Source organism: Bos taurus, chromosome 27, assembly GCF_002263795.3.
Source record: "Bos taurus isolate L1 Dominette 01449 registration number 42190680 breed Hereford chromosome 27, ARS-UCD2.0, whole genome shotgun sequence".
NCBI lineage: Eukaryota > Metazoa > Chordata > Mammalia > Artiodactyla > Bovidae > Bos > Bos taurus.
In genome coordinates, this window is record NC_037354.1 from 25,167,284 (window position 1) to 25,190,628 (window position 23,345).

General features: G+C 45.6%; 1 protein-coding gene across 4 annotated transcripts; it reads right to left on the reverse strand.

Annotated features, from left to right (window-relative positions):
• Positions 1–10,884: 10,884 nt before the first annotated feature.
• PPP1R3B (protein phosphatase 1 regulatory subunit 3B) lies at positions 10,885–22,961 on the reverse strand. 4 transcript variants are annotated; one of them, XM_059882217.1, is made up of 2 exons: positions 22,917–22,961; positions 10,885–15,777 (listed from the first exon to the last, which is right to left on the reverse strand). In XM_059882217.1, the coding sequence occupies exon 2, from the start codon at positions 15,747–15,749 to the stop codon at positions 14,895–14,897; it is 855 nt and encodes a 284-aa protein (XP_059738200.1). In that variant the 5' UTR covers positions 15,750–15,777; positions 22,917–22,961; the 3' UTR covers positions 10,885–14,894.
• Between the last annotated feature and the right edge of the window lie 384 nt (positions 22,962–23,345).

Sequence of the window (23,345 nt, forward strand, 5' to 3'; positions counted from 1 at the left end):
GCTGAACCACAGCATGTTTTGTGAAGCGTTGATATGCAGTGTGGCGCAAGCCCTTTCTCCTGATGTGGGTGGTGAAATCCACAGACCAAGCTCTGTCTGCAGACTGCATTTTGACACACACATTACTGTCACTTATGTCATGTTTCTAATCTATAACTATTAATGTCATTAAAGATTTTCTTGAAGTATAGTTGATTTACGATGTTGTACCACTCTCTGCTATACAGCAAAATGACTCAGTTATACACATATATACATTCTTTTTTAAACATTCCTTTTCATTATGGTTTATCCTAGGAGATTAGATGTAGTTCCCTGTGCTACACAGTAGACCCTAATAGTTTATCCATTCTAAATGTAATAGTTTGCACCTGCTAATCCCAAACTCCCAGTCTATCCCACTCTTTTCCTATAACTATTAATCTGTCTTAATTAAAAAAAATTTTTTTGTAACAATTGCAAACTTACAAAAAAGTTGGAAGATTAGAACAAAGAATTGTGTACATTGCACACAGAGTGAAACCCTTCCGCATTTCACTCATGATGTGCTTGGTAGCAAACACGCCATTTCCCGACCACATGATCTAGTCTGTCTAGATCTTGAGTTTCATGCCCTTGACCTTTATGAAGTTTACGTTTCCCAGAATGATCCCTAGCTTAGGTTTATCCTGTGTTTCCTCATGATTAGCCCCAGGTTATGCCCTTGGAGCAGGAATATCAGGAAAGTGCTATTGTGTTCGTATTGTCCCATTAACTTTGTGCCCCCGTGATAGCTTTTGATCCCTTGATTTAAGAGAGTGTGTCCCATTTCTCCAATGGAAAGTTACGTTTTTCTTTTGTAATTAATACTATCATATAAATATCCCATTACTCATTCCACTCTCACATACTTGTTTTAGCTCCCATTGATGTTTCTTGCCTAAATTTATTACCCTGATGTTTGCCAAATAGTAATTTTTAAATTGCATCCTTCTTACACATTTACTAGTAGGCATTGTATTTTAGGGAGGAATTCTCATCTCCCATTTGTAAGTGTATCTGTTTATAAACAAATAAGTTATTATTCATTATCGTCTATTATTCAATGAGTTATAATCCATTATTTTCATTAATTATTTTGGTGCTCAAATTGACCTAGATTTTGACAAAAGGAGCCCTGAGAAACAGTCTTATGTGTCATTTTGACTTGTGCCCAGCATTCTTGACCACTGCCTGCACAACAAGCTATTTCTGGTTTATCTTGTACTTTCCCTGTCCCAGCTTTGAATCAGTCAGTTCTCTAAGGAACCTTGGTCCTTTTCGTGGAGGATGATATTTAGAAGCCAAGATCTCGATGCTGAGTGTGCCTAATGCTACCAGGGTATTGCTTCTCCCAGGCCATCCCAGAGGACAGAGCTAGGAAATGTATGCATTTTTATACACACATGCAGGCATACATTTGTATGTATTAATACATGCATATCTTTACATCTTTATTTCTGTTTCTCTGGGTCCCCTTATCCTTAATATATTTATTTGCTCAATCCCCTGTGTGTAGCCATTCTCCCTGCCAACACGAGTCTGCCTTTCCGCCATGCCTTGATCGTCTTTGTAAAGATCGTCATTCCTAGCTAGCGCAGGCTGCCCCTGTCACCCTGCTTCAATACCATCCTTTCCCAGGCCCTGTTAACCCCTTGCTTGTGTCTACGCAATGACTGCTGGACTGAATAAGGATGGAAGGGAAGAAAAGCACATTTTTGTTTTAAGAAAATCTAATTAAGATTAGAAGGAAAAAGTAAGCAAAGGCTAAATGGAAATTACCTGCAGTGGTTGCTTTTTTGTTCACTTTAGGATTTAAACTACTAGGCCATCCACGGGTATGGTACAACTGTTGACATTAGAGGGTCTCAAGTGCCTCTAAGTCCACTTTTGGACTGTAATAATGGCCAGGAGGTGGGGAGGAGGCAGCTGCCTGTGCCTTCTGTGCTGCATCTGGGCCTTGGCTGTAATAACAGGGACAGGACTGTCAGCACAGAATGCTTGTCGGCTGGTCTGTACATGTATCGTGCCTAATGAAAGAAGGACAAAAACAAACAACTGATTTTTTTCAGTGGTTCTCACCAAGAGGTTATATTTTCTGCCCCCAAAGTGGCCTTGACCTCTGCTGAAATAAGCACCAGAAAATGAATGTATTCCCATGATTGGTAATGACAGTTACCTCATTATGAGTTCACATTTCCTGTCACTTGGGCAATTAGTAGTTGCAAGCCTTTCAAGTTGATTGTAAGCTCCTTGAGGGCAAGGGACAGGATGGTTACTTACGGAATCACCCACAGTGACTTGTAATTAGTGACTGACTAGCGCCTGGTGGGCTGCCGTCGCACAGAGTCGCACACGACTGAAGCGACGCAGCAGCAGCAGCAGCAGCAGCAGCAGTGACTGATGAATCAAGGTGTTATTCTCCTCATTCTCCACCCAGTTAGACCTAACACTGGGGGGAGCATGTCTATTTTTCTATCATGTTCTAGTCACCTCCATTGTTCACATGTTAGAAAGGACTGAAATCTGGAAACTTCTGAGCTGGTTAAGGGAGGCAGAAGCAGAAATCAAGCTTTTAAAATTTCATCTTCTTGTCCTGTCTTCCTCCTTGCCTCCCTCCCTGCCCCTGATTGAAAGCCCAGCAGAAGATGATGCAAGAATGACTTCTGGGGACTTCCACAGTGATCCAGTGGCTGAGCGTTCACCTTCTAATGCAGGGAGTGCAGGTTCAATTCCAGGTCATGGAGTTAGGATCCCACATGCCTCTTGGCCAGAAAACAAAAACATAAAAAAAAAAGAAGCAGCAGCAATATCGTAACAAATTCAATAAAGATTTTAAAAATGTGAACCATTTTAAAAATCTTTATTTTTATAAATATAGAAAAAAGACTTTATAAATATAAAAAAATTTTTTATAAAAAAAAAAAAAAGACTTCTGATCTTGGTAGGTAAATAGCCCTGCTGCTGAACTGTGCTTTCTCAAGTTCAGAACCAGCCAAGTGACAGGACATCCAGGCTCAGGACTGCAGTCAGAGCCCTGGTGGTAGGCTGGGTTTCCTCAAGAACTTTCTGTTCAGCTTTCATCAAGTCTCCTAACCTCCCTGGGCCTCATTGTCTGCATTTGTAAAATTGGAGATTGGAACTCATGGTCTCCTAACAGCCCCTGGTTCTACAGTTGCCTTACTCGGGCCTTATGAAATACTTTGATTCATGGACACATCCTGAATGAGAACACAAGCAAACTGATGAGGAAAACTGAAAGTGTAGTTTATGATAACACTAAGACCATTCTCCGATGCTCAAACCTAAACCTCTTTTTTTCAGTGTGTGTGTATGTACATTCGCTTGCAATTACAGAAAGAACTATAGAAAGACACTTACAGCTGCTGCTGTAGATTATTTTTTAGTTTTTATGACAAAAAAAATTTCTAGAATAGCTAAAATAATCATGAAAAAGAAGAACAAAGTGGGAAGTTTCACTCCCTGGTATTAGGTCTGACCATACAGCTAGTGATCAAGGCTGTGTGGTATTGGCGGAGGGACAGACATATCCATCAAGGAGCAGAATAGAGAACCCAGAAATCAACCACACAAATATGCCGAACTGCTTTTCAATGGAGAGGCAAATTAATTCAATGGAGGAGAGAAGGCTTTTTCAGCCAGTGGGGGTAAAACAGATGGATGTCTATAGGCAAAAAGAATAAACTCTGAGCTAAGGTTCTCATATAAAAGTTAAAGTGAATTGAATATTTGAATTTAAAATGTGAAACTATAAAATTTTAAAGGAAAATAGGGGGAAATCTTTGGGTTCTAGGGCTAGTCAAAGAATTCTTAGACTTGACACTAAAAGCGTGATCTCATAAAGGGGAAAAATTAAACTGATAAAAAGTAAAAAATTTTGCTCTGGGAAAGTCCATGTGAAGAGGGTGAAAAGGTAAGCTACAGAATCAGAGACAATATTTTCAAACTACATATCTGACAAAAGACTAGTATAGACAATATAAAAAGAACCCTCAAAACTCAACAGTTAAAAGAATTCCCAAAAATCTAATTCGAAAATGGGCAAAAGACATGAACAGATATTTTGCCACAGAAGATAATAATGGCAAATAAGCACATGAAAAGATGTTCCATAGAATTAGCCATTAGGGCAATGCAGATTAAAGCCACCAGCCCACTCCAGTACTCTTGCCTGGAAAATTCCATGGGCGGAGGAGCCCGGTAGGCTGCAGTCCATGGGGTCACGAAGAGTCAGACTCGACTGAGCGACTTCACTTTCACTTTTCACTTTCATGCATTGGAGAAGGAAATGGCAACCCACTCCAGTGTTCTTGCCTGGAGAATCCCAGGGATGGGGGAGCCTGCTGGGCTCCCATCTATGGGGTCGCACAGAGTCGGACATGACTGAAGTGACGCAGAAGCATACACCTATTAGAATTGCTAAATACAAACTAGTGACACCACCAGAACCTGATGAGCATGTAGAGAAATGGGATACATCACCAGTGGATTGTAAAATAGCATAGCCACCTGGAAGACAGTTTGGCAGTTTCTTATAAAACTAGGGCTTTTCCCTGGCAGACCAGTGGTTAAGACTTTGAACTTCCAGTGCTTCCCCCTGTAGAGGCAAGGGCTTGATTCCTGGTCAGGGAGCTAAGATTTTGCATGCTACTCTGCGTGGCCAAAAAATTAAAACAACAACAACAAAAATCCAGAAAAATAAACACAGGACTACCATGTGACCCTGTAATTTCACTCTTGGGCATTCACCCCAGATCAGTGAAAACAAGTTCACAGAAAAACCTGTATATGAATATTCATAACTGCTTTATTCCTAATAGCCCCAGATTAGATACAATGGAATTGCTTTTTGGTGTATTAATGGTTAACCAAACTGTGGGGTATCTATACCATGGAATAATACTTAGCAATAGACAGAAACACTTTTGATCCATGGGACAAGTAGGCTGAATCTCTAGGGAAGTATGCTGAGTGGGAAAAGACAGTTCCCAAAGATTACATACTGTATGATTCCATTTATATAACGTTTCTCGAAATGACACAATTATAGAGAGGGAGAACAGAGAGGTGGTTGCCAGGGTCAAGGACTCAGCGGGTGGGGGCAGGGAGTGTAGGGAGAGGTAGAGCAAGGAGAGGCTGTGTCTTTAAAAGGACATGAGCGAGCCTCGTGGTGGTGGAAAGGTTCTCTACTGCCTTTACCCATGTCAGCATCCTGAGTGTGACATTGTATTATGGTTTTGCCAGATGTTCCCATTCGGGTAATCTCAGTAAGGAGTACATGGGCTCTCTTTATTATTTTTAAAAGTTGCATGTGAATCTACAATTATCTCAAAATAACAAAGCTTAATTTAAAATAAAGAAACATTAGGCTTCTCTTTGGGCTTAGTTTGATACAAGTAAATGGAGTAAAAAGATGTACAATTTGGGAAAAGACTTGAATAACCACTGGAGAGATTATAAATAGCTTGGTGACGGTGATGTCTTTTTCTTTCTATATCTGCCAGAGTGCTTGGCCCCGGTCACAATCTTACCCGTAGAAGCACTCAGTCATTTTGTTGTACATAGCACTGTCAGTAAGGAGTAGAAGTTGCCATGTCGAGCAGTTTATTTTTTTGTATTTAAGTGTAAGACATGCAGGTACAATAATATGCAAGTCAGATGTGGTTCTGTGTGAACAAGCCAATGATTTTTGTGAAACATGGATGGTAATTAACCTTGATAACATAACCGTAACATAACCAAAGTCCTTTTGCATAATATAAGGTTAAATCATTGTGTTTTCCTTCCATAGAGGGTTTGCTTATTAGCTCTCTTTTGTTTTATTTTACAGAGTATCCTTGACCCACATTCACTAGCATAGGAAGCAGGGGCAGTGTACTCTGGGCTTGAAGGCAAAGGTCCTTGCTTCTATTTCAGAAGCTCAGGGCCCTTAGGAAGTGTCTCAGGAATCTGGGGTGGGGGCAGAGGGCTGTTGATCCCTTCCTGTAGTATCTACCTTGGGCAGCTTCCTCTCTGTCTATTTTGCAAATTGGATTCTTGTAAAATTTGGTTTAAGAACAGATTACAATGCTTCATAAAACCTTTGAACCGCCAGGGGTTCACCGTTCCTTGAGGCTGAAGTTGCAGTTAGAACCCAGTGTCTCAAATCCCCCATCTGGGGAGAGAGTGCAGAGGCCTAGCAGATAGCGGTGAGGGTTTTGTGTAGGGGGCAAGGCACCAGTGCCTGGCGGCATTCTGTCTCTCCTGCTGCAGCCACTGCCAACTGTGTTGTGCATTTAGTGTTGCCTCTGCAACACTGGGACAGAACACACCGCCTGCAGAAACTCTGGGGTAGGGACTCCACATTTCAAAGTAGGAAAACAAACCAGTTGCAAAAGGATGCTTGCAGAGAAAATACATTTTTATTTTTCTTTGCAGTCTATGTGTGTGTGTGTGTGTGAGAGAGTAGTAGCAGTAGTAGTAACATAACATGTACATGCATGCTAAGTCACTTCAGTCCTGTCTGACTCTTTGCGACCCTGCAGACTGTAACTGGCCAGCCTCCTCTGTCCATAGGATTATCCAGGCAAGAATACTGGAGTGGTAACATACGAGAAACATAAGACGGGAGGACCCAAGACAGTGAGGTCACCGATCAGTCGGTAAGAAAAGCAACTGGAGACTGGAGAATTCAAACTAACAAATGCTTCTTGCATGAGGAATGTGCAAAGCAGTGTGCAAAAAAGAATTTGTGAAAATATCTGGCAGATATTTCAGTGTTTGTTTCAATAGGCAATTGATGAATGGTGAATAATTAATACTAAAATAAATTATAATAAAATGATGTGATAAGATCTGCAAAATGCCACCTGGCTAATTCCACATTCAAATGGGACCAAGATGTCTACGATGGCACTGAACGAGATGGCCCTGGGAGTGAGCCCAGTAGGTGTGGGGGTGGGGGGTCGTTTTCTTTCTGCAGTGCAGGCTGTGACGTGTGATGTGTCCACATTCCCTGAAAAGGAGTGAACTGGGGAAAGCTGAACCCCGCCCACGCTGGATGAATCGGGGCTTCATAAAGACATTTCCCAGTCCCCGCAGCACTCATACTGGGGTCCTCTCCCCATTGTCACCCTTCCTGCAGCACTGGGTGCCGCTGACTGCTGGCTGCAGGAGGTGACAAAACTTGAAGAGCCTGTGTGTCCACATCACCAAGATGGCCACTGGCAAGGGAGAGGGGACCTTCAGAGTCTGCACCCAGAGCATTTTGGAGATAAATTTCTACTTGTTTGGTCTTCTGTGGTGCTTAAGGCCTCTTGAATGTGCTGGGCCAGAGTTAGATGAGCTGAGACTCTGTGGTTTGCAAAATTCCTGGGAGCACTTCAGTGGTAAATACTTTCTGGCGACTGGGGCTTGGAATACTGCGAGACTCAGCCTATGTCTCAGTCCACAGTGAACATCTTTCTTGGGGAGCTAGGCTGTGCGTGCCCTATTTTGGGGCGCCAGGGTGGGGGTGGAGAGACGTAGGACGTAAGCCCAAACCATTAATAACCCCTTTCCTTTTAAATTCTCTGCTTTTAAGAGTGAATTGGCTGAAGTTTCCAGAGGCCTTTTGGCCATCAACACTACCATTAGGAAACAAACCTAACCAACAAAAACACATCGAAACCACAGACAAAATCACCACTCTGATATAAGCCATCTCCCCAAAAGCACTATCCAGCCAGAGTTGATTCTGGCCCATGACTCACTGGGGTTTTCTCTCTTTTTTAATCATTCTTTTCTGCCTTTTTTTTTTTTTTTTTAAGGCATTAAAAAATAGTTTCTCCTGGCTTTTAAAATTTTTTAGTTATTATTTATTTTTGACCTAGTGGCATACAGGATCTTGGTTCCCTAACTAGAGATTGAACTTGTACCCCCTGCATTGGAAGCAAGTAGTCTTAATCACTGGACAGCCAGGGAAGTTCTATAAGTTCCATGGCTGGGGCTTTTGGAGTTCCTTGAGGTCTAAGGAGATCCTCAAGTCTAGGATAGGTGAGCCTGGCAGGCCTGACACAGTAGGGCTTGCCCAGCTGCTGGTTTCCATGAGTTCTCCAGGGTCATTCAGAGCCCCCCATTCATTCTGAAAAGCATCCCAGTTTAGACCATAAATTACATGGTGTTTAAACAAACAAACTAGAAAGTTGACTCCAGGCCTCAGCTGAGGGGCTACAAGTCTCCTCTGAGGGCTCACTCTATGTGATTCTTCAACCAGGGTCAGCAAACTACAGCCCTTGGCCAGTTTGCTCTTGGAACACAGCTGAGAATGGTTATTATATATATATATATATATATTTTTTTTTTTTTTAAAGAATAGTGACATAGGAAAACATGATGTGCAAATCCTAATATAATGACTATCTGGCCCTTTATGGGAAAAGGCTGCCAAGCCCTGATCTAGCCACCTGATCTTGCATTTGGCGTCGAGGCCCAGGGTCCTGGATCATTGTTGTCTTTGGCTCCAAAGAAGACTGAGTATTAGGCATCCTCTTCCTACCTTGTCTCGACTCAAGTCTGGCACTGGGTCTGATACTGGGGAAGTGTCTGGGGAGTGTCACCTACCGGAGAACCCCTTGTGGACGAAGACCTCTGTTGAGATTACTTGTTTCCTCTCCAGGAATGGGTGATGTCACAGGGGAAGAAATGAGGGTTAGGGGGTCCTGGGCCACAGGTGGAAGGCAGTGTGGGCTCCGAATCCTTAGATGAGTGGGTAGATGGGGCCCATTGGCGGTTTCCTACAATCAATCACACCCTGCTGTCCAGCTAGGCCCTAGGATACCCAAATCTTTTAATGTTGACCTTCATGCTTCCACGTGGTCAATGGTCCTTGCCATATGCCCCTTGTGTTCAGGGCCTTCCCTGGCTGTCCAGTGGCTAGGACTCTGTGGTTCCACTGCAGGAAGGGCATGGGTTCGATCCCTGGTCAGAGAACTAAGATCCTGTAAGCCACGGGGTGCAGCCAAAAAAAAAAAAAAGATGCAGGTGTTCATGCCTCCCCAGGGAATCACATCTTTCTAGCACGAGGAACGTCTTTTCAGAATTTTAGTCTCGGTTCCATGAGAGAGGCTCCAGTTTGGGGGGACAGTTCTTGGAAAAAGAAAAAGAGACTCTCATGTGCAGTTCACTCAGCTTTGTCACCAACCGGCTCTGTGACTCTTGGGAACACACCAAGGGCCTTTGTCTCTTAATCCATAAAAAGAGCTCCCAGATAGCCCTTCCAGCGTGAACACTGATGGTTTTCCGACCACACCATCGTCTGGAATGCTCTTGTTCCTGTGATCCTCACAAAGAATGCAAAGTGTACATGGCACTTCTTACAAGTTTATATTTAGAAGCATTTTAAAAGCAAACATGTTGGCCAACTCTAAGAAGTACTCAGGGCACTGCCAGAGCCCCTGGTTACCTTATTCCTGCTAAAAATACTCAGAACCCCTTCAGTAGAGCAGTTGACAGGGGGCGGCAGGGTCAAGGCCAGGCGCCAGGCTTACCCACTACTGATACCCTGGCAGTACCAGTTTCCACGGCTCCTAGAGGACTCACCTAAAACATGACTGTCTCATACAGGGTTGAGTAGAAATAGTGCCTAGATGACCTCCCTGGTGGCACAATGGGTAAGAACCCGCTTACCAATGCAGGGGACACAGGTTTGATCCCTGGTCCGGGAAGATGCCACTGAGCAACTAAGTTCATGTTTCCCAACTACTGAAGCCTGCTTGCCTGGGGCCCAGTCTCCACAAAAGAAGCCACTGCAGTGAGAAGCCCGTATTCTGCAACTAGAGAGTAGCCCCGGATCACTGCGATTAGAGAAAGCCCACAGGCAGCAACGTGGACCCTGCATCCGGTACAGCCGAAACTGAAGGTAAAAAAAAAAAAGAAACAGTACCTAGAAATGGCCTTGCCCATGAGCAACAAATATTCCATTGAATTATTCACAGAGCTGGATATTTGCTATTCTGGGGATGTTGCTCTAGAAAACTGGTTTGGCTTTTTTTTTTTCTTTCCTTGTTTCTTTTTACTCTAGATATCTCCTGAATGTCCATCTCACAAATGAGAATTATGTAATGATTATGAAAACCACATTGTATCTCAAGTCGACATTCATAAAAACAAGTGTTCTTTTTTCCCCTTATTTCTGGAAAGCCAAAACGTGGGCAGTGTTTGCCAGGCTTGAGAAAGACGGTTACACTTGTAGCTCGCTTTGGGCACTTATTGACCAGGAGCTAAGACTGAAAATACTCTTTCTATGGCAGAAACACCACTGCCTTTCCCCTGTAGCTGAGACTGATTGGCAGGAAACATCTGGCAGCAGTTGACCTCGCCTGCATCCCATCTTCTGAACTTTGAAATAAAACATCTCTGAACTCTTACTTAGGGTGAATGTCCTGCACCCCTTGGAGGCAGGGCCCCACTAGGAGCTGTGTGGTTTGCTGGTTGCAAAGTCTGTCTGATTAAACAGTTCCAAGTTATGATAGCTGCTTATTAGTTTTCCCACTGTTGCATACATTAAACCAAAAATACTCTTCAAGAGCAAGTGAGAGGGTAGGAAGAGATCTACCCTGAGATCATTAAAAACGATTTATAACAACTCAGGCCCCTGTTCCTCTTCCCTGGCAATCACTTTCTTAGTTGTAATCAGCCTTGGCTGCTTTAACAGCTTAAAAAGCAATTACTCCTTTCTCTGCATCTTCCAGCTTTTCAGCTTAGCCACTGATTGTGTCCTAGCCCTTTTGGAAACTGGCTTTCTATATGTGGAAACACACTGATTGAAAATGTTCCTCCCCAACCTCTGACTGTAAGAGAGTCAGTTTTAAAATAGGACACTTTCCATTTTGGGTTTTCTACCTTTATTACATTTTTGCATTTGAGATCCAAACAAACCACTCTCTTATACTACACACAAGGCATCCATTCTTGTGATTTTTAAAGTGCATTTCCCCTTTTTGTACAAAAATATGTATTAAAAAAAAAACCTGTGGAACTTTCTCGACAAGGCACTTTTAGGCATGAAAATGAAGTTGAGTCTCCGGTTCTACATTCACATAGAAGTAAGAGCAGACTGCCACCACCACAGCTGTGTTCTTGGAGTCCTCACAGGTCCAGCCGACTTTAGAAACTGATAAACAAGACTAAAAGCATCCACAGCTTTACAACTTGCACTCCAATGCTTTACAACCCTAACAAGGAAAAGCTGCCCGTCCGCACGGCTGTCTGTCCCTCCCCGTTCAGATGTGTCCCACTTCAGGAAGTGAAGATACACTGGCAAAGTGTCTTCAGATGACCTGAGAGATCCCACTGTAAGTATAACATCTTAGCCCCAATGTCCGTGGTCATTTCAGGAAAGACGAGGACGTCAGGACCTCCCAGGGCAGAAGCCATGGTGCTTTCTCTAGCAAATCACATCCTGTCGAGGGCTTTGACGGAAGGATACTGAAGTTTTCACTCACTGTCCATTAAGAGGGAAACCCTAGCCCACGGCTCTTCTGAAAAGTGAGCCAATACTTTTGGGGGGTTTGTACACATATGTATATATAGACAGAAGTCATTTAGTATCCCAGTGACTACAAGTAATGCTTGTTTTTAAAAATGTCAAATAATAAGCAAAGATCAAAACCCCAAAACATTCTTTTAGCAGTTTAAAATTTACATCTTTAGAAAAAACATTGAAAGAATAATGTTTTGCCACCGTTCAATCTTAGAAAATACACTCTACCCTGACTCTGAAATCATTTTAATCTCTGGAGAACTACGTAACTTCACTGTTTTTCACCTGTAACAAGAACACTTGAAGAAAAAAACAAACAGTCTTGCCCAAATGCTGCCATCTTCCAAGAAACACTGAAAGCTTATTGTATAAAATCTATCTTTAGAGCACCTAGTTTATTTATTGCACCTAATTTGCAAACGCTCCCCAGGACATATGGGGGAATAAATGTGAAACAGAAATGAAGCTGCCTCCCCGCCCCTGGACAGCTGCACCACTGGCAGAAGGCTGGTCCTTTGGGGGGGCGGTGGCGGGGGCGAGTTGGGAAGGGGCCACTTGTCATTATAACCAAGAGAGTCAGACCTACAGGTCAGGCTACAGTCATGTCTCCAGATAAGAAACCTGTCCCTTTCTGAAGTGTGTGGACATATTACTGCTGGTGAGTTAGGAACCGAGGAGAGAGCCCCTGGGAGCAGGTCCTGAGGCCAGCTGTTGGTATCCTGGGAGAGAACTGGCCCCAAAGCAGACAGCATGCGTGTGCTAAATCACTTCAGTAGTGTCCAACTTTTTATGACTCTATGGACGGCAGCCCGCCAAGCTCCTCTGTCTGTGGGATTCTCCAGGCAAGAACACTGGAGTGGGTTGCCATGATCTCCTCCAGTGAATCTTCCCAACCCAGGGCTCAAACTTGTCTTAAGTTTTCTGCATTAGCAGGTGGGTTCCTCACCACTAGCACCATGTGGGAAGCCCAAAAGGAGACTGACTGGTGAAGAGGAGATAGTGCTCTTCAGAGGCCAAAACCTCACTGCCTGACAATGCTGCTGTGGAGCCAGGGCAGGCACTTGCTTTAGTCAGAGAAGGGTCTTTCTTTGCCAGCAGGTAAGGACTTGCCCGGTGGGGTGAGCAACCCAGGTGCACTGGTGAGGGGGTTTGCAACCAGTGCCCCAGCACAAAAGCTGGGGTGAGCTGGGAGGAAAGAAGGGTAGGGGGCGGGTTTGTGGTTGTTTTGAAAGAGATACTTATCACTGAATTACCATATTTCAAATTTTGACACGGGAATGCCTTCAGATCACAATGACTGAAAACCATACAGAAGTCACTTGGGGCATTTTTCTTACTAACAGAGAACGATCTAGCCATAAGGAAATGACAGCACACTTTGTACCTTTCATAAACTACAGGAGGGAGGGGACTTCTTAAAGCAAAATAAATTCATGACCCGTATAAAATTAGGTTTGCTTCCAAATGGTGTAGATTTACACTCTTGTATAACAATTCTGATCACCAGATTTATAATATAGAGAATCTTGTCTGTGTATTGGATGTAAGACATGCTTACATAAAACCTAGTTCTGCCCAATGTCAGCATAAGAAAAAAATGTGATTGTCCCTTAAATTTTATTAGCATGTAATCCCCCAGCATTGGCCACCGGGGAGAGACATAAAAAATTAAGCACTACGTTGCAGACTAATCACAGCCGGTTTCAGGGATAAGAACTCTATGGAACACCACTTAAGAGCATTTTAAAAAATCAAAACATTTTAAAGTTCAAAAAGAAAAGAAAAAAAAAAAAAAAACCCAACCACAAAACTCTAGGAGCCAAGACACTCGAGATCTGCTCAATGCTGATTTACAAAAGCCACAGAAACCAGGAGGTCTCTTCCAACTGATCTGGAGAATGCAAGCAAAAGAAGGCTCTTTGCGTGCAGAGTCCAAGGTCTGTGTCCCCAGATCTAGGGAGTGGGGTATCCCGTCTCCTGCCTCCCCTTAGGAAGACCTCACTTTAGTAAGATCAGGCAGAAGAAAAACGAGGCGGTCCTTTAATTAAGTTCTGAAAATAAAAACAAAACCCAAACCTTCTACAAATACACATATAAAAGTACTTTTTAAACACTCCCAAGTACCAATGAATCTTGCCCAAGAAAAATCACAGGATTTGGGGATCCATTGGATGAGGAAAGTCCCAGGAATCTCACAACAGTGTGAACCAACAGACTTTTAATGTTTTAGTCCAATGTGGTTAAGAACAATGAGTCTATGATACTTCAGAGTTGGCAAACAGTAAAAATCAAATCTGAGAACTTGATGAGGTTTTTCTCCCCATCCCTTTCCACACCCACACACCATAAATAAGAACTACCAAATCAAAGTCCGTGGGGGCTGGTAAAGTGTTGTTTACAATGTGGATGTTGTAAATCAGAGTCAAAATACAACCAAATGTTTTCTGGAGGTGTGGAGGATATATTGAATCTGCAAATCCAAACGTCCCAAACATGGCGTAAATGATGACTCTCCAGGAAAAGAGATTCTAAAATCCTTTTGTGAAGAAAGAGACACGGGCAAGCCAGCTGAGCAAGTTACAACAAGTCTTGTAACCAAGCTGTCCGGTGACTCAGGGTAAGAGCGAGGGCTTAGAAAGCTCCCCCAAAGCCAAGAGGAGAAGCTAAGCGTCCCATTCATGCCTGTCCTGCTGGCATCAGCCTAGTGCACCATTGGTGACACCGCCCAGGAGCCAGCTGACTTCCCATTGCTGGTGTGTCGTTCTCTGCTGGGCTGTCAAAACAGGGTCAGAAAGAGGAAATGCCCGTCTCCATCACAAGTTGATCGGCCTGCATCATCTTTTCCTGAACAGCAGCTGAACTGTGGAAGAAAACCAAGTGCACAAAAAATGCAGAGATAAAGTGTAAAGCCCATGCAACAGGTGAGAAGGCCCCGGCTGGGTGGTGAAGACCCCCAGAAGAGGGGCCACGGGGAGGACCGAGGGCTTGCCAGGGGACTGACTTCCCACACCCAAGAGGAGAGGGACTCCTTATCACTGAGCCAACATCCTCTGGCCTAGCCAGGGCTGCCCGCAAGCCTGGGTCCCGTCCAGACCCTTTCCAGCATCATCCTGCTCAGACAGACCGTCATTGCCAAACAGACCAGCACAGCCATCTCCTCCAAGCGTGAACCCAGTTCTGTGATCAAAACCTGGCTGTCTTGGCTGATTGAAGGAGAAAAGTGACTAGGATCCTTTACTTTCAAAACTGTGTATGATGGCAGTTCAGCTCTTCTCCGGGCTTCCCTCTCCATCTCAGGACGACTGCAGCTCGGCTCATCCGCACCCACTGAGCCCGGCTCCATCCCAGGCTGTCACTAGTAGTATGGCCCAAGCTTCTCGTATCCTAAATAACTAGGCCACTCCGGAAACAGACCGTAGGAACACCGAGGGCTTCCAAACTGGTCAAAGGCTATTTCAAAATCTGGTCCGTTTGGCGGCTGGGCTGTTCCCTGGGTAGACTGCAGCTCCGCCCGGATGATCCTATAGTTTTTGCCTTTGTTGCTATCCCAGTACGTCTGTCCATTGCACTCATAGCACACGGCGAACTCCATCCTCTCGTAAGACTGAATTTTCTCAGGCAAGCTGATGTCAAAGGAGAACGTGTCCTTGTCTGAACCCGCGTACGTGTCCTTCACGTACCAACAGGGAAAGTCTGTGAAGCTCTTCCAGGTGTCAAAGGTCATCCGGACTTTCACCGTCTTCTCGAACGCGAGGTTCTGCACCTTCACGGTGCCTGCAATGGACCTGTCCTTCAGAACGCAGTTCTCCAGGCACACGTGGTCGGTCTGAAGCCGATTTCTGAAGTCCAGGTAGTCCGCTGATGGCTGCGAGAAATCTAGCACAAAGCTCTCGCTCTCCGCTGTTGTCAGGCTCACGATGCTGTCCAGGAGCTCGGTGATGTTCAGTGGAATATCTAACGGGTCATCGAACTCGGAGAACACTTTGACCATCGTCAGGGCCAGCCCCTGGTTGTCGGCGAAGGACACCCGCTTCTTCACCTTTTTCTCCTGGACCGTCGGGGCCACCGTCCCACTGGCTTCATTCTTGCCGCTCAGCTGAATACAAGGCCTCAGAGGTTTGCTTGGCTTTGGGGCAATCTGGAAGGCAAACCGCTCTCTGCGCAAGGAGGGGGCCATGCAGCTGTACCGGCACTCGATGTCCACGGCCATCACGGGGCTAGAGGAACACGCTAGAACCCTGGCCAAGAGGAAAGACAGAAACAGAAAGGAGGTCAGACAGACATTCAGATTCATCCTTCCAACAGGGACTGGCAAGCTGCGTTTGCCTTCATCTCAGCCCACGTGGCCACAGCTCATTGTTAACTCAAGGGTGGTCCAGTGTGACCGTGGTTTCAGGGGAGATTAAAAGCGTAAGTGGAGGGTGGGCAGGGGGAGAGGCCCAAGGTTAAAACCAAAGAAGTATGGAACCACTGGTCTTAAAACCAGTTCATGGGATTCCCTGTCAGGACTTCTTGAGGCCTTCAGTGCACTGATGATTGTGGGGAATAATGAAAAGCGCATGCTGTTTGTGGAGTTGCCAAAACTTATTCCTAATGAGGGAAGCCTCCATTTTTTGTGGAGCACCTTGCTGAACACAGTTTGGTAAATCCTGCTTTCATCCAATAAAAAGAAATTAATTCCTCCCACAAATACTGATTGTCGTTTGCTATGTGCCAGGCATGATGCCAGACCCTAGATTCAGTAGTGAAGACAGACCCCAACCTGTCTTCATTCAATGTACAATAGATTTTTATATTCTAGTATGTTTTTTAAAAAGTGCCAGAAATTTAGTATTTTTAAACTTTTCGTATCAGTGAATAATTTGTTTTTCTACAGTGAAAACAGCCTCTATAAGAATAAAAAGCAAAGAGAATCATGCTAAAGATTACATGAATCTGACTTCATAAAAACCATGTTTTTTCTATAAGGGAATAAAGTAAGTAAAACTAAAAAAAAAAGAAGACAAACTGGGGAAATATTTTCCAAAAAGCATGGCAGCAAAGTGTTAATACATTAATATATAAAGAAATTTTATAAAATAATAACAAAGTCAAATATTCCATGTAGAAAAATGAGCAAAGAGCACAAATAGAAATTTCATAGAAGAAATTTAAAAGTGGCTTATAAATATGCAAAATGTCAAAATTAGAAGTAATTTAAGAAATTTAGATTAGAAAATAGTGCCTGTTTTTACCTAATGAGTTAGGAAAGAATTTCAAAAGATAGTACAAATATCTGTATTAGTCCAAATGGCACAAAATTTCTAAATCTTTTATTTTCAGGTTCTTATATCACATACAAGTGTTAAACTTAAGGGAATAATTTAAAATGCATGAAGATTAATGTATTAAATTGTTCAATGCAACATTAAGTGGAGGGAGAAATGTGAGAAAATAAACTGACCAATAACAGGTAGCCAATTAAATCAAATATACTATATTCATGTGATACAATTTTATATCATCATTAAAATCATTATTTGTAAAAAATATTTAAAAGGCATAAAAATTCATAATATAAGATTAATGTAAAAAATGGATTTCCTTGATGGCTAAGTTTGTAAAGAATCCACCTGCAATGTAGGAGACCCTGGTTTGATTCTGAGGTCAGAAAGATCTGCTAGAAAAGGGATAGGCTACCCACTCTAGTATTCTTGGGCTTCCCTTGTGGCTTAGCTGGTAAAGAATCCATCTGCAATGCAGGGGACCTGGGTTTGGTCCCTGGGTTGGGAAGATAACCTGGAGAAGGGAAAGGCTACCCACTTCAGTATTCTGGCCTGGTGAATTCTATACAGTCCAGTCTGTACAATCTATACAATCAAGTCTATACTATACAGTCCATGGGGTCACAAAGAGTCGAACATGTCTGAGTGACTTTGACTTTCACTGTCAATGTAAAAAATGGAGAAGATAAAATTATACAGAAAGACTGGATTTGTAGGGCAAAATTATTACATATATGCACAGAATAAAGACTAGAGATATACTTAAAACTGCCAAAATATCAAGGTGATGGGATTTCAGGAAATTTCTGTTTTCCTGATTTGTACTGTCTTATCTTTTCTAAAATAATAGAACTTCTCTAACCAAGAAAACAGAATGAATATAGTAAAACATCTCAGATATCTTAAGATTTGCCAAAATTCACCCAACACTATTGTCACACTAGAGCCAAGCTATTTGAATTTCTATTTACCATGGCAAATTGATATCCTGATTTGACAGTTCCAAAGGGCTAACTGAAGAAGTCAGTGATGAAATCTGGATTAAAATCTTTGGTCTGAGAATCACAGAACACAGGATCTGGATTAGTTGCCAATCACATCTTCCTGCATGGCAAAGGCTCTAGTGTGGCAACAGTGTGTGGTGGTATGTTGGGGTACCAACTCTCAGGCCTCCCCTCGTCTCCCCTCCATGGGGGTTGCTGTGCTGTGGATTGATGATGGTAGTTCAGGAGAAAGACTGGCAAAATGTTGCTCATCTTCTGACAAGAGTGGAGATCACTGGTCTCACATACAATACCAGACCCATAAATAATATCTGCTCTTCAGCTTGATTTTGATGATCAAATATATAAAGAAAAATGAGAAAGTATGAAGACATATTGGGTTTGATCCCATTTTCCAAAACAAACAAAAACAGCACTTCCTTGGGATGCAGGAATCACTTAGTAATGACCAAGTGGAGAAACCCACACGTTCAGAGACAAAACAATAAACACAAGTACCTGTATTAGTCTGAAATGGCCCAACCTTTCTAAATGTTTTTATCTTAATTTATAGCCAGAAAGTAGCCATCAAGATGCATTTTAAAGGATATCTGTGTTACTGTTTCTCCTCTAACACAGTGAAACAAGTGAAAATTTTAGGAGCAAATTGGCTATTATATTTGTTTACACCCATGCAATTGTTCTGGAAAGGCAAGTTCTGACTGAACTGGGCAAGACAGCTTTAAAAAAAAAAATGTCAGTGGGGGGTTCACTAAGGGGTTCAATGTAAAACAAACAAACACCAAAAAACCCTATGCCTAAAAAGTAATTCAATTTTTCTTTTCCTCTGTTCATTGCAAAACTCTGTTAGAATGCATTGGAATCATTCAGTTCTACTTTTAACACAGGTAGCTTTTGTTTTTTGAATGAATTGTTAATTAAAAATAACCAAACAGCAGGCAAAGCCACATATCCCAGCCCTTCCTCCTCTGCCCACCCCTGACAACCTGGGTATGAACTAAGGGAGGAAGGGTTCCTCCTCGGCCACAGCAGCTTCCTCCTGGCCTGAGTCAGCACAAGGTCAACTGCAGGCTCTCTACGTGCTTTCCCGCACCACCTTAAAACAGATCATTAGAAAATGATTGGGGAGCTCTCAAAATATTTTGGAAACAGAATTCTGACACAAGCAGATCAGCGAAAGCAATTGCACACTTGCTGCTGCTGCTGCTAAGTCGCTTCGGTCGTGTTCGACTCTGTGCGACCCCATAGACAGCAGCCCCCCAGGCTCCCCCGTCCCTGGGATTCTCCAGGCAAGAACACTGGAGTGGGTTGCCATTTCCTTCTTCAGTGCATGAAAGTGAAAAGTCAAAGTGAAGTCGCTCAGTCGTGTCTGACTCTTAGCGACCCCGTGGACTGTAGCCTACCAGGCTCCTCTGTCCATGGGATTTTCCAGGCAAGAGTACTGGAGTGGGGTGCCATTGCCTTCTCCTGCACACTTGCAGTCAACTGCAATTGCTCTCAAGTTCTAACCCCGCCAGTTGGAGAGGCTTAGTTGAAAGCCTTGGTAAAGTTTCAGTATTTGGACCCAGAGGTATAAATGTACCCCTGGGATCCCTTTTATCATCGAGCTTTAAGAACAGGGGGTTGGGGGGTTAAGGAGGTAAGGCTGGAGTCAGAGCCAGACTCCACTGGCACGGTGGACTGGAACTAAACAAACAATTCCACTGGCACTTTCCAGAGTGGAATTGGTTGTGTGACTTTCTCCACGAAAGGCAAAAGGAAGGTGAACCACCTGGGGGCCCAGGTGTTCCTCTTGGGCTCCGGCCCAGAATCCCTTCACTTTTTCAGTGTCGCCAGCGCTGGAGGGGAGGTCACTAACCCCTGTGGCCTCAACAGAGGGTGCAGTCTGACTCTTGGCTCCCTTGTCTGTCCTCACAGGTAGATTCCAGTTTTTATTCACCAGATCATTCTCCAAGAACTGGTGCACCAAAGTGCTGGTTTGGTGTAAGCCTTCCTGATCTTCTGCTCAGAAACTCCCTGATGGACCCTGACCACGATGACCAACACCCAGACACACTCCTGTCACTGGAGACACGCAAGGTAATCAGAGCTTCCTAAGTTCCTGAAAGGCAGGCACCTGGATAGGTGCTTTAATCCTTAAATGGCATGAAAATGATCAGTTCCAACACAGGATGCGTTGGGCTGTACTCATGCCCTCTCTTATGAGAGACTCTTTGGGAGCTCTGCCCTTTCCCTCGCCCAAGCCAGGTAATATGAGTCACCAAGGTTGGTCAGGGAAAAAAAAAACCAGAAGGAGATGTGGACACACAACTGAACCAGCAGAGATGACATCGGACCTGGATACCAGTTCTTTGCAGGACAAGGTCACGAGACTGTGAGTAGCTGTTACTCAGACCAGCAGGGATTCTCAAAACTTTTGCTTCCAAATAGATGCCTAGGAGATCAGTCTTGCCCCATGAGAGACTGGACGTGTCTAAGGGTACATTTCAGTGTTTCTGGTCAAAAAGAGGACAAACCCTAACACTCCATGCAAATCAGAAAGAACATGGAGAGTTTTGCATAAAAGTTTTCCCTGTTCCACTAGTAACAAACAACACACCCTCTCAAGACAGCTGGCAAGGGTTACGTGTAATGGTGATTCTTCTCTAAAATCTATCAACTTGTACAGAAAATAACCCTATAACCTTCACAGTTTCAAGCAGCTGAACTACTGACTCTCTGGCTGTGCCTTTTATAGAAGGCAAATCTTTTTCTTTTGTATTGAGGCCAACACATTGCCTCCCCCATTCTCTTGCACTCTGATAAGAAAAGACAGAAATATCAGACGCACCAATAACTCACCAGGAACACTGAAGCTACGTTGTGAAGCTAAGCGTTGACAACCAAGTTACCAGGTATAATTTTTGTTTTAAAGATGTGGCCACCTACGCCTTTGGCATTTCTCTATTTGCTCCCAAAAGGTTTGGCTGCCATAGTGTGAACAAAGTTGGCATCTTTCCCATGGTACTCTGACCATGGGGCTGTTATTCGCAGCCCTAGATGCCACTTGGACTCCTCTATTCTGTCACCGCCATCCAAAGCATCTCTGAGATAAATATCTGTGGATGAGGTTGCATGTTATAGGAAAGAGATAAGTTAAAATGGCACAGTGTTTGCATCTAGAAGTGTCCAATATGAAATACAGCACACTGGCCTAGGAATGCCTACACGTGGCTGTGGCTATGCTATGCTAAGTCACTTCAGTCACGTCTGACTCTGTGCGACCCCATAGACGGCAGCCCACCAGGCTCCCCCGTCCCTGGGATTCTCCAGGCAAGAACACTGGAGTGGGTTGCCATTTCCTTCTCCAATGCATGAAACTGAAAAGTCAAAGTGAAGTCGCTCAGTCGTGTCCGACTCTTAGCGACCCCATGGATTGCAGCCTACCAGGCTCCTCTGTCCATGGGATTTTCCAGGCAAGAGTACTGGAGTGGGGTGCCATTGTGGCACTCAGGGCAAATTACTCAAACTCTCTGGGCTTGAGCTTCTCCCCTGAGATCCCTTTGAGCTCTGACATTCTGGGTTGCTGATATTGCCTGATGGTTCTTCTTTTCCCACTAACTTTTCCCTAAATACCTCAACTTTACTTTTGGGGTAAATCCTCCAGCTGTCTTCACTTTAGTCTTGGCTCCTGGACAACCCTGCCAAATGAACCATTTCCTCTTCTCCTCTGCACCCCAGCCTGAAGGCCTTCCTCTGGCTTCTCCTGGGCCGTGGGTCTCCCAGGGAGGCCTGGCCACACACACCACAGGCCCCAACATCTTCTAGCAACTCTCCAAGTTCTCAATTTTCTCCTCTTCTGCAGCAAACAATACCAGGAGAGAGCCCAAACCTTCTAGTATGTTCTGGGCTCTCTGCTCCCTCTTTTGCACTGAGTCGCTTCCACACCTCTTTCTCTGGACTCAAAACGGACAGGAACAGGACACGGGGGCAGGCCGGGGCGTCCTGGCTTCAAAGATCCCACAGGTCACTGTCGCCTGGGTCCAGCCAGGCCCGGGCTGCGCCCCGCCCCCAACCCCTCCCAGAGATCCTTCGCCGGGCGGGAACCCACCTGTGGGGCCGCGGGGAAGCCCCCTTTCCAGCTGGCTCGCTGCATCGGAGAACCCGGAGGGAGGTGGCAGGGGAGGCTGCCGCCACCAGACTACGTGAGCCTCGGTGTGTGTCCGGGAGGCAGGGCTTGGGCTGGGTTCCCGGAGTTGTGACCGGCAGGGGGAGGAAGACGACGAGGAGGAGGAGCCCTAGTTATCACACCAGGGCGGGGCGGCGGGGCCACCCCGGACGGAGAGGCGCCGCGAGAGCGTCCCCGCGCGGCCACCTCGACCCCGCCGGCCCAGGACGGCCCGTCTGGGGGCCGGGGACCCGAGGTGGCTCGGCTCCGAGTGGCCCCAGCCGCCGGTGCGCTCCGTGTCCCGTAGCCCTCGGCGACCTGAGAGATCACCCAGTGTTTCCCTACGTTGTAACGGGCAATCGAGGCGGCGTGAGAGACGCAGCGACTTTCCCTTCTGCTCAAGATCCCAGGGCTCAGCTCTAGGAGTGTCGGTTCCCAGGCGGAAAAGCCTAGTGTCAGGTTCGAACTCGGCACAGTAGGGACCAAGAGTGGTCTGGACTCCCAGCCCCAGCCTCCCATCGTGGCCAGGACCCCCAATCGGTGCATCACGTGGGTCCGGCCAGGCTCCATCCAACCTCTGGTCCCTGCATTGCCCTCTCCACGAGGAAGCAACAGTTTCCTCAAGCCCTTCTAGAGTGTCCCATGCCCAGAGTGTAACTGCAAGCTGGCCTAAGAAAGTGTGTGAGGCAGGCACCAGAGGGGGTCCCTGATGCGTGCCCTCGTCGCCGTTTCTGTGGTCGGGCACCTGGCCTTGCGGGCTTGGTGGGGGACGTACCTGGTACAGCTCATAAGCCCCGAGGTGCGGAGGCGCCAGCCTGCGGCAGCATCCCAGCCAGGGTGGCGGGGGCAGCGGCGGCGACAGCAGGAGCGGGGGCCGGGGCTCAGGTGGGCGCCCTCCGCGGGCAGCCGCATCCGTCCGTGCGCTAGAGCAGCCCTCCCGCCTCCTCCCTGCGGCCCCTCACCTGGGACTCCAACTTCTAGCCGCCGCGCGGCTCCCTTTAACTTTCAGGCCACCTCTCCCCACTCGGGACGCCTTCCCAGACCCCCCTTTCCCGTGAACGCCCCCCGCAGCCAATGGGCGCGCCCGAGACGCGCGCCGTCCACCAATAACCGCGGAGCCGCGGTCCCACCCCCCCCACCCCCGCCCCCCCCCAGCACCGCCGCGCCACGTGATAGGCTGCGCGCCCAGAGCGATAGGGCCGGGTTCCAAGGGCTGGGAAGAGGGCGGTGGGTCACAATTTCATCCGAAGCCGGGGGAACGGGCGCCAGGGGGCAGAGGCACTTGCCTGCTGCACGGCTTCCCGTTACAGCCAGAGGGCTGGACGCCGGCGCCTGGCACAGTTCCTACTGCCTAGGCAAAGTCCTAGCCGGGAAAAGTCACCCTACGCGCG

Coding starts and splice junctions, on each gene's coding strand:
- PPP1R3B (XM_024986252.2), bottom strand. CDS start 22,866: ATGCGGCTGCCCGCGGAGGGCGCCCACCTGAGCCCCGGCCCCCGCTCC. Junction 15,778..22,729: donor GGGCTTATGAGCTGTACCAG/GTACGTCCCCCA, acceptor CCTCTTGGCCAG/GGTTCTAGCGTGTTCCTCTA.